Source organism: Schistocerca cancellata, chromosome 5 (genome assembly GCF_023864275.1).
Source record: "Schistocerca cancellata isolate TAMUIC-IGC-003103 chromosome 5, iqSchCanc2.1, whole genome shotgun sequence".
NCBI classification, from domain to species: Eukaryota; Metazoa; Arthropoda; class Insecta; order Orthoptera; family Acrididae; genus Schistocerca; species Schistocerca cancellata.
In genome coordinates, this window is record NC_064630.1 from 392,681,878 (window position 1) to 392,693,883 (window position 12,006).

General features: G+C 40.1%; 1 protein-coding gene across 2 annotated transcripts in view; it reads right to left on the bottom strand.

The window, feature by feature from the left end:
- Positions 1-3,285: 3,285 nt before the first annotated feature.
- The window catches only part of LOC126187387 (acetyl-coenzyme A synthetase), a 44,077-nt gene continuing 35,356 nt past the window's right edge, over positions 3,286-12,006 (bottom strand). For both annotated transcript variants that reach the window (XM_049928439.1, XM_049928438.1), the window contains 2 exons: positions 9,393-9,638; positions 3,286-4,211 (listed from right to left, as the gene is read on the bottom strand). In XM_049928439.1, coding sequence (XP_049784396.1) covers positions 4,006-4,211; positions 9,393-9,638 — 452 coding nt within the window. In that variant the 3' untranslated portion in view covers positions 3,286-4,005. The remainder of the gene's footprint in view (positions 4,212-9,392; positions 9,639-12,006) is intronic.

Sequence of the window (12,006 nt, forward strand, 5' to 3'; positions counted from 1 at the left end):
ATAATTTTCATACATCTTCAAAGCAGTCTGGTGATACCATTCTGCTTATTGACACTGATGCTATAACTTTTCAATAAATAGCTGAAAGCAAGTTTTACCACACCAGTGGTCTTATGCGACTGTTTCACATATTACTGCCAATTTTATGAAAACTGGTGGCTTAAGCAGTTCTCACATTGTTATTTATATATTATTTTTTATGTCATTAAGTATACCAGAATCATGTTTACGTACAGAAAAACTTGCAGAACACCATTTCTGATGTCAAGAACTTTCTAGTACCATTTCCACTTAATGGCTTGCTTGGGGTTAGGCCATTACTACACTAGCAGCTTCACAAATATGCTTTTGATCAAACCAATCCTGAGAAGTTCAGTTAAATTGCATACAATATTAGATGGATACACTACCAATGTAATTTCTATGTTCTCACAGTGCTCTTAAGTTTTTCGTAATTAAATATTGCGTGCTGTTAGATCTGGTAGCTGTTTTGAACAACTAGAGATAGGATGCCCATATTCACAGGACATGTGTACATTAGTATGTTCTGCAGAAATGATTAGCACTTTAGTCACCTCAGTTCAGCACGTGTCCTATTGCCTAGCATGCACAGGGTCTGCCATGGGCCCTGATAACTTGTTCTATGCATGATGGCATAAATGTGTATAAGGCGCAAATTGCTTCCTGTGGTATAGTCATTCATGCTGTATTCAACCAGTTATGAAGTTCATCCATGGTGGCTGGCATTGGGTCACAGCACAGCACATGTTTCACCATATCCCACACATTTTCAATTGGCAACGAGTCTGGTGATTTAGTGGGCTAGGGCAAAAGGCCAACATCCTGTGACTCCAAGAAGGCATGTGTTTGTGGAGCAGCTTGTGGTCATGCATTGTCTTGGTGAAAATTTAGTCTAACTTGTGCAGAAAGGTTATTGCTATGAGTTGCAGGATGTCAATCACATAGTTCACACTTGTCTTAGTGCCCTGGACACATACCAGCTGCATTTTGTGGTTGTACCCAATAGCACCCTACAGCCTAAGGCAATGTATGTCTTGTGCTAATGTGGTCACTGATGTCTCACCCCTTTTCTGTGGCAAAATCAAAATGTGGCCATCATTTTCAAAACAAACTGGATTCATCCAACAACACTATCCAATGCCATTTTTGTCCCCTGTGATATTCCATACACCATCGCCATCTAGCATGTTTCTGCACATTCATCACAAGTAGGCAGATAAGTCGACACTGACATGACATAATAAAAAGCAACAGACTGCCACCACTAATAGTTTACAATGTGTTATAATGTTCCACTGTTGCGTCAGAGCGAAGGAGAACACAGATGTGTCCTGCAATGCCATTTGAGTGACGTGTCAATCTCCTCGGGGGAGGGGGTGCCTGGTGGTGGTGGTGGTGGTGGTGGTGGTGGTGGTGTGACCTGACCCATCTCATTGTGCTCTACAGCATTCCATGAACCATTCGGCACCCACCCGTTCCACTGCCCAAACATTTCATCCCCCCCCCCCCTCCCCCCATGAGCAGCACTTTACCACATCACATTCTCTCATGCCAATAATGTGCACTCTTTCAAACTCACCAATCTGACAGTATGGTTCACGCATATGTCTGCAAGGCATCCTGCACATCTGCTGAAGTCACACTGATCCATTGCCTTCAATTTTTAGTGACAAGAGTTGCAGGCACATTTTACTGGTAGGCAGTGTTACACCACAATATCTGTTTCTCCTGAAACCTGTGGGCCGACATGGTTCAACTGCTAATCGTTACTGCAGAACATTAAAAAGTCTCATCACAAGTTTCAACTAGATTGCAAATTCTACATAGAGCTTGGTACTGACAAGTTGCTATAGTTCACATCATGTGCTAATTGTTTTGTTATCATCACTCAACTTCAGAGTTTTACAATATATTGTAGCGGGACTTTGAATTTCGCCGCGCTACACTCGTTCCCTCAGATAAAAAATATCCCTTCGCAGCGGTATGAGCGCTTGACGGCAGAGAAACTACTAAAATTGTAACTTTTTTGTTTTCTATTCGTTTCTTAATTGTCTCTTGATAGCCGGAGCTTAAGGCAGACGTGATCTGATGAAGACGTTAAAAAAACTTATTAGCTAGTCTTGATCTGTTAATGTGTAGACATGTTGTGGAAGTTAAGAAATTCGGAGGATGGAAGTAGCAAAGTAAATTAAATTTCATACAGTATCAAGATGATTTTAATTGGTATAAATTAATGATTCCTGGACTATTGCAAGAATTCGGAGCAGACTTTTCACGCAGAAATGAAGGAGATTTTTGAAGACCTGGACGCCACCCGAAAGAAGACAAGTTAACCTGGTAAAGGATGATCTCTCATCTACGCCACTTCCCCCTGTCAGTTACATTTTGTCATTCTCTGTTTCTTTTCAGTAAGTTTTGTAGTGGAAATTGGTTTAACTCTTGCTCAAAAACGTCACAAGGACCACCCCAACTATAGCCTTTCTGCAATACGAAGTCCGATTTGCATTTCATTCTTTCCTTTTTTCACGGTCGTTTACGATTTTAAAACCCCCTTTTTATTCACCATTTCTCCCCACATTTTCAACCTTTTTCCTTTCTTTTATTCTCTCTTTTCTTTTTTTATTAACCACTACAATATGGAGACAGGACGATGAATCCTCTTTGGTACACGTATCAACATTTAACACTACTTGCATTCAGGCAATTTAAATCACATTAAAATTTTTAACATTTCAAGACTAAATGTTCATTCTGGGGAAGTGTGCCATAGGCTAGTTAGGATTTTTTCTAAAAACCATCATCATACCTCAAGGCTACTGGTTACCTTAAATAGTGAATGATGAAATTAATTTCATTTTTGTGAAGAGAAATTAGAATGGAATGAATATTTCAGTTCCAGGCTATGTATTTAAACATTATCTCACTGGGGCCGACTCAGATATTGGCAGAAATACGGAGTCATACAATGTCGTATCTGCAACCTGGTAGTTTTATTTATTTGGGCAGTAGGCCATGGAGTTAGGCTTTTTTTTACTATGGGAGACATACTTGCAGGCTTCTAATGAGAGGAAAAAAAGTTAAAAATTGATTCCATTCGTTAGTATTCTTCTGAATCAGAGGCATTCCTGTTTATAACCCAGACAGATTCCTGAAAAATTTGATTTATTTTAAATTTGAAAGCAGCAATGTTATTTGTCATATTTCATTAAAAAAACAAAATGAAATTTCATAAGAGCTTGGTTTTTAGGAATAAAAATCACTATCTAAAACTTTAAAATTTTATTTAATTTTTCATTTGCCTATTGTACACAGATATTTACCACAAAAATAGAAAACTTTTGAACATAATTTAATAAGCATAAATTGTACAATCTCAAAATGAGTTAAAAATAGTTGGACGTATGTTTTCATGTTCTGTACAATAAATATTTATCCTGAATATGACCTTGCACATTTAATTACAAAATTGTTCCTGAAATGATATGTATCGTTTCTGCATTGTTATGCATTTCTTGTGTCATTTAAACACAAACCCTCAACAAAGGGCAATGAGATCATTAAAATGACTAAAGTGGATGTCATTTCATCTAAAAGTCCAGCAAAAAATAATATTACATTTATTCCATTTAGAGAATACTGAGTGCATTTTGTTACTGGAACTGTGGCAGGAAACAGGAAATGTGTTGTCATCAATTTCATTGTGCATGCATGGTTCTACAACATTTAAAATTTTCAAGGGATCTATTTAAACTATATTTTTCTGTCAATGCACAGTGAAATTTTCCACATTCCATAATTTAAGCTGTCACAATGAAGATGTAATGGAAGAAGTCACATTTAACAATGTCCATCTAAATTGTCAGTCCTTTCTCAGTTTTATTTACACAATTAGCAGCTAAAACATTTACACATATAACACAACACTTACAAATGTTACAAATACTGATTTGTTTGGTACGCAGTGGCACATTGATTGGTTGCTCTTTAACCTTTAAGCCCAGCTGGCCTGTTCTGGAATAAAATTTCAACAATGCTTTCATCTGCTAAAGTTGATATGTCACCAATGTCTCTGTCATTTTGTGCAATTTTTCTTAGTACCCTCCTCATTATCTTTCCTGAACGGGTTTTAGGCAATGCTGGGGCATACTGAATAACTTCTGGTGCTGCAAATGGTCCAATTTTCTCACGAACTGGAATAGAGAAGAAAAAAGCTGTAGGTTCTCAGAAATTGAATGTCTGTAGAAAAAATAAAATATATGTAGATTAAAATTATGTGGTCCAGAAAATAATGGAAAGAATAAAGGAAACAACTCACTGTACATTTTAGGCACTGCATAATCAGAAGAAAAACAAAACTGAAAAAACTGTTTGGCAGATGTATGTTTACTGTCAGTCGTAGCTCTGAACGACAACACATGTAGAAGCTTCATTCTTTATGTACCTTTGAGCTCTTTAGACAACTGTACAGAAAGTTTTGACCTTTACTCTTTCCTTCTTTTCCCAACAAGGACTTTCCATTACCATTGTAATTTAGAATATTTGCAAGCATTATTTTATGAAGAAGTAACATTCACAGGGTGTATACGGGGACAAGGAAAAAATATCCCTGATTTCCCGGTTAAAAGTAACCTTTCTCCTGGGTGAAAATACACATTTTCCCCATTTAAGTGACAGTAAACTTTCCCTCGGAAATGTTAAACTTATCACTCTTTGAATGGTTCAGGTTTTACTGACCGGCGTAAAACTTCGGGCACTTTAGAAAATGAATACACAGTGGGGGGAGGGGGGTGGGGGAACCCCACCACCACTTGTTTTGGGACAAGCTTCTATGTGCAGCAACAGATACACTGCCTATTTTTGTATCACGAAATTATATATTCGAGTTCCACCAATCACAGCACTTTAGTGAAATTGAGATTGCGATGCTTTTGTAAGCCAGCCATAGCTCTTATCTTGCCAGCCGATGACAGCAGATCTTCAGCGGACAGGGCACGTGATATAGTCAGCCAAGAGCAACATCACCGTTATGACAGGTTAACATACAAATAGGAAAAAATTAATAGTTCAAGTTAATGTACATAGTTTTTTTATTTTGGTTTTAGGGCGCAAAACTGCTATGGTCATTAGTGCCCAGTCTGTCACATAGAAAAAGGTAAAAAAAACTGGAAACCAGCAGCAATGGGAGAACTCAAAAAAGTGGGGAAACTAAAAACAGCAGGGAAGCTTAAAAAACCACTATAGAAGGGGGGGGGGTTTGTCCCCAAAAAGAGCTTCAAATGACCCACGTCATCTCACCGACACTAATAAACTCGAGAACGCGACCGGCTGAGTGCGTGTCATCTGCTAAAATGGATGATATATCAGGTGACAGCTGTATACGGGTGCTTAACGGAGTAAAATAGGGGCACTCAAGTAAAAGGTGTCTCACCGTCCACAGTTGACAGCAGTGGGGACAAAGTGGGGAGGATTGCCACTTAAAATCAGCAGCATAACGACTCAGAAGGACAGCTCGCCGATTGGACAGTGGAGGTTCAGCAGTCTCGGCATAAAGGCTTTCCACAGGGCTGGTGAAAAAAGCTCCAGATGCTAAACGTAATCCACGGTGGTGGACAGAGTCGAGATGTCCAAGAACAGACGGCCGAGCAGAGGAGTAAGCTATGCTTCCATAGTACAATTTCAAGTGCACTAAGGTGTGATAGAGGCAGAGAAGGACCACTTTGTCCACTCCCAGGAGGTAACATTCAGGACACAGAGGGTGTTGAGTGATCGCAGACAGCGAGCTGAAAGATACGAAATATGGGAGGACCAGCACAGTTTACTGCCAAACATAAGACCCAAGAATTTGGCAACATCTGCATACGGAAGGTTGACAGGGCCTAGATGTAAGGAAGGTGGAAGAAACTCCATACAATGCCAAAAATTGACACAAACGGTCTTACTGGGAGAAAAGTGGAAGCCGGTTTCGATGCTCCAAGAGTGGAGGTGATCGAGACATCCTTGAAGACGTTGTTCAAGAAGGCTGGTCCATTGAGAGCTGTAGTAGATCACAAAATCGTCCACAAAAAGGGAGCCCGAGACATCGGGAAGGAGACAATCCATAATTGGATTTATGGCAATGGCAAACAGTACAACACTTAGCACAGAGACCTGGGGTACCCTGTTTTCTTGGGAGAAAGTAGTGTTCACCCGCAATTTAAATGTGCGCTCTTCACGAAGAGAAAGGGGCATTGTTGTTGTAGGGTTGTTAGAGGATGCAGCTTTGTTTCCTGAAGACAAAAGATGACCGGCGAGTAGGATCGTAAGAGGATTGACAATTTATCCCAATTGGCTCGAATGCCGCAGATATTCCAATTGATAATGGACACAGGGTGGACAGAAAAGGGAAGAATGTGACCAAGGTTGCCCTCAAATCAACGATTGCTCAGAGCCGGCGGCCGACAGCATGGAATAGCATTCAGCCGAAGGCAGAAGATCCTGATCCATAGGTTGTTCAGGAGCAGCTCCTGCCACCAGCGATTGGCCGGTTGATCGGCTGCCAGCAGTGGGCCTTGGTAACAATGAAGACTGTCAAGGGCGGTTACCGCTAGGTGGTGCTGTAGATGAGACGCCGTGGCGGAGGAGAGGAACTGGATTTCTTATTAGCCTTCTTAGCAACAGGACATTGAGATGAGGGAGGAATCAATGGTTGTGAAGTCTGTGTACATAAAAAAATCTTCACGAGTAGGCTCTTTTTTGGAAGTCTGGGTGTCTGATTTTGGGGCTCATGATTTAGCAGAACCCGATGAAGGGTGAGCCATAGAGTGAGCAGGTGATAGTGGGGAGGTTGAATGGGCAATCTTTGCACTGGCCGATGTGATGACCGTGGCACTAAAGGTGAGATCACAAGTCTGCGTGGCTGCCTCCTCTGTAGGCCGAGGAGAGGCAAGGACAGTGCTGTATTTACCGGCGTTAGGCACAGTGGGCTTTCGACTGGCGAATAACTTTCGAACAGCAAAGGTCAACACCTTTTCCTTCATTCTGATTTCCTGAATGAGCCGTTCGTCTTTGAAAATGGGGCAATCTCTAGAGGAAGCAGCGTGGTCACCCATACAGTTGATGCAACGAGGGGATGGAGGTGGACATGCACCCTCATGGGCATCCTTGCCACACGTAATGCATTTGGCCGAATTGGAACATGACTGGCTGGTATGATTGAACTGTTGACACCAATAGCAACGCGTAGGGTTTGGGATGTAAAGGTGAATGGAAATTCTCTCATAGCCTGCTTTTATGTTCGATGAAGTTGAACTTTGTCAAATGTCAAGAAGACAGTACGGGTTGGAACGAAGTCCTTGTCAACCCTTTCCATAACTGAACAGCCATTACACCCTGGTCAGACAGGTAGTTTTGAATTTCCTTGTCGGACAATCCATCGAGGGCGCGCGTGTAAACCACCCCACGTGATGAATTTAAAGTGCGGTGCGCTTCCACCCGGACAGGGAAGGTGTGTAGCAGTGAAGTACACAGCAATTTTTGTGCCTGGAGGGCACTGACTGTTTCTAATAAAATGGCGCCATTTCTTAATTGGGAACAAGACTTTACAGGACCTGCAATTGCATTGACACCTTTCTGAATAATGAAAGGGTTGACTGTGGAGAAGTCTCTACCTTCATCCGACTGAGAAACAACAAGGAACTGGGGCACTGATGGAAGAACTGTCCGTGGCTGAGACTCATTTAACTTTGACTTGTGAGCAGACATAGTAGATGATGAGGAAACCATTGCCGAAGTATGCCCCATGATAACCGTCGTCTCAGATGGCGCGCTTCTTCCTTGGAGGAGGGGGGGGGGGGGGGGGGTGCCTGGGCACTCCCGCCTCGGGTGATTGTTCACACCTCCCAAAAAATTGTCAGAGGAACCAATCGGCACTTTCGGAAGGTACCAGCTTGGTTAATTACCCCTCCCTGGGCCTGGCCATTACCAGGGGGTATGTATGTGTTCTACCTGTCTATCCGGGGCAGGGAATTACATGTTACCCCGTCACCGGCTATGCGTGGGAATGCATGGGTCGGCCTTCAGACACGCTCAGGGAGGAAAAAGGAGAAAGAGAGGAAAAAGGAAGAGGAAAGGAAAGAAGAGGGGTCTCAAACGCTGCAGCGGAGAAGAGGGTAAAGAGGAGGTAAGGAAAAGAGGAGGACAGATACTTGCCAGCAGAAAAAGTGAAGAAGAGAGACTGTTTGACAGTTTCAAGTGTCAGTCTCTGGATGTAGGCACTAAACATACTCTAGAGAGGGAGAAAAGAAAGGGGCGGAGGTGAGAGGGGGGTGAGGAGGGAGGGGGAGATGGATTGGTTGGAAAAGTAAGGTATGCAGCCCGGAAAGGAAAGAGGGCCACACTAGCTCGGGGTCCCATGCTCACTACTCATGTATCCACAAAAGAGTTGTGGACCCCCTGGGGGGCGAAATGTACATAGTGTAGCTACAAGAAAAGCTAAGCCTTCACGTATAGTATTTGTCTTCTGTCTGTGTGTGTGTGTGTGTGTGTGTGTGTGTGTGTGTGTGTGTGTGTGTGTGTGTTACACTTTAAGATACATCACTCAAATGTGCCAGTAAAATTTCAAATAATGACGCAAATGTCTGTTCTTCAAAGTGTTAAGCTTTAAACGAGAGTCGAACACACTGTGATTTGAGACATTCAAAGTACATTCTCATACTGTACATAATATAATTCACTTTGCATAAAATTAAATTTATTTTGAAAGTAATGCTTTTCAAACCACCATTCGCAATATTTTCCTGCAACCTGTTAGAATTTGTTTCACCAATTATCAGACATCAGAAAACATGTGTTACTGCTATGCGCAACTACGATGACGTAGGAAGCTCATATGTTTGTATGTATATAGCATTTACAGATCTTGCGTAGCGTCATTTACAGATCTTGTGTAGCGTTAAGAGATCTTACATTACATCATAAACGAAACAGGACATCATATGATACTCCAAAAACATCAGAATTTCATAAATTTAACTGAAAACTAAAACAATGAAAAATTCCTGGAATTCTAAAAAATTTCCTAGGTTTTTCCAGTTTTCTCCCAGATGAAAATATTCCCAGGTTTTTCCCAGATTTCCCAGTGCGTATACACCTTGCATTCACACATTGCAATAGATATACCAAGTTTCCAATGTTAAACAATATAAAATCCAAGGTGGAATAATAAGAACATTATGGAAAGGATGGATTTCTGTTCACCATATAGCGCAGATGAGTCGCAAATGGGCACAATCTGCAGCTCAACAGCTCTTCTATGTGGAGCAGCTTTCAAATGTTAATTAAATTCGTGATTTTGTGTTTATTTCCATGATTAAAGAATATGGCAATATTCATACCTTTCCGTTTCAAATCATCAACAAGCTTTTTCGAAAATTCTGCTCCCTCGACGGGAGTCACAAAGCAGTATAAGCACTCTCCTTTAACAGGATGTGCTTGTGATACTACTGCAGCTTCCGCAACTGATGCATGCTCTACAAGAGCAGATTCCACTTCAGCTGTACTAAGCAAATGCCCAGAGACATTTAGCATGTCATCTACACGCCCTGTTATCCAGAGGTATCCATCTTTGTCTCTTCTTGCTCCTAAATTCAGGATATTAAGAAATTAAATTAAGAAATTCTTGTATCAATTAAAAATAAATTCTATTTACTACTGAAACCAGTATTATTCTGATATGCATAACAAACTGAGTTCGATAGTTTTTTTAATGTTATTCTACATGAAAAGTACTGTGCCAAAATGAATTCAGTCACCAGGGGACACATACTATGAGGGTTGCCCTGAAAGTAATGCACCACATCATTTTTCTTCAACAATTCTTTGTTGAACATCATGAGAATTACACACACAAAAGAATGCTGTTTTATGTTCTATGGCTTTCCTCCAGCACGAAACAAGGGTGTGCTCAAAATGTCTTCCACTAATGGCATCCTCTAATGGACCAAACGAGTGGAAGTCCGAGGGGGCTAGGTCAGGTGTGACAGCTGTGGGTGGTCTCCACGACTGCTGCAAATTGTGGAGTTCAGCCTAACCGCCTTCTGATTATCTCACCCTCCGTACCCAGCGACTGACTATACTGCTGTAGACAGATCCTCCATAGACTTTGCACAAGCATTTGTGAATATTTCCCAAAGTTTCTTTCTCTGCAATGGTGGCACATAGCTTTTAACGCACAACACTTACAGACGCCATTTTGAAACTGTGCTGCAGCTACGCTATCTGTTTGAAGTAACGGAAACTTTGTGCGCTCACTAAGGAGAGTTCAAATAATACATAACTTTTCACATTCATAGCATTGTTTTTGGCTGAGGGAAAAAATGTGGTGCATTACTTTCTGGGCAACCCTTGTACATAGGTAAACAAATTAAGAACCAGAGTATTTACATTGGAATTATTGTGTATGTAAAGAACTTTTCTTTATCATTAATCTTCTGCACTCTGTAATGCAAAGACAGGGTGTTTGTGTGTACACACTTACTTAAATCACCACCATCTGGGTGGTGAGTGCACCACAAACTTGTTCAGGATCTCTATTGAAACAATGAGGTCACTCACCAATAATTAGAGCCAACATTAACGCAAAAATTGCGCTTTCATTCTAATATATTTACATAAGAATTGCGATATTTTTCATTGTGTGATGCTTTTTGAAACTTCAGGGTGGACTGTTGCCACCAGTTCACTAACTGTTTACAAATACTATAATTACATTTTCTTCTAAAATCTCTACAATGTCTTCCTCACAATGGACTGAAGGTGAAGAACTAGCCATTTCACTCTTACTAACTTGAATTTAATAATTACAGCATCTCTCTTAACACAAATGCTACAGTTGGACACACAGTTAGGTTTCCCTAGACGTCAGAACTATGCAGCATTGATGCTTAACACAGTCAGATTTGAGAACAGAGCTTGTGACAGCTACAAAGAAACTTTTGTCTAATCAGGTTCAACATTTGAGTGGAAAACAAAATTCACAGTATCTAACACCACTCACCATTGGAGTGGAAAATGTCAACATGTGAGAATCTGAATAATGAATTTCAGTGTTTAAGACCATTTATAATACTATGCACTCAAAACAGGGAGTAATTGAAAACATGTTGCTGGCTGAAAATTAACTGTGGATAATTACCACCTCAAAGGTTCTACCTATCACAGATAGCAGATTACTGACAATTTCCAACATTAACAAAATAGATGTTTTTGGAAAACATACTGAATATGTGCAACTTCACTCACACACAAAGAAATTTGGTATGCACATTACTGTTTTTAAAAAGGTTGTAATAACTAACTGAACATCCTATTCCAAAAAGTTAGGGAATAAATCTTAACAGGCATGCTCAATTGCAAAATTTATTTATTTTATTTACATTTTCTTTGCGTGGAGCCATTGTAATGATGGCTTTTGCAAACATCAGACTTAATACTATGGTTATATTTACACTTATAAAATACACTATATTCTATAGCAGTTTCCTCTTATGTCTATTTTTTACATTTATCACATTACAACGTATATGCTAATGCCTCATGTTACGATCACTATCTTAAAATTTGTTGAAAGAATATAAATGTTTTTCTGTTAGAAAAGATTTTAATTTTGTTTTTAAAACATTTCCCATTTATGTTCTTAGATAGTTTGGTAGCTTGTTATATCAAATCAAACCAATGATATATGGACTTCTATCAGTCATTGTTAACGTTTTTCTGTTACGGAAATAATTACACTTTGTTCTAGTCTTGTGATCATGTACATCACTGACTGTGATAGCTTCTGTTGGTTGACTTATAAAAAATACAACAATTTGAAGATGTACATAGAATATATTATCAGATATTTGTGCTGCACATACACTTCACGACATGAATCTCTATGTTCCATCCCATGTACATGTCTCATTGCTCTTTCCTGTAGTAGTAATATTCTTTTTAAATGTACATCAG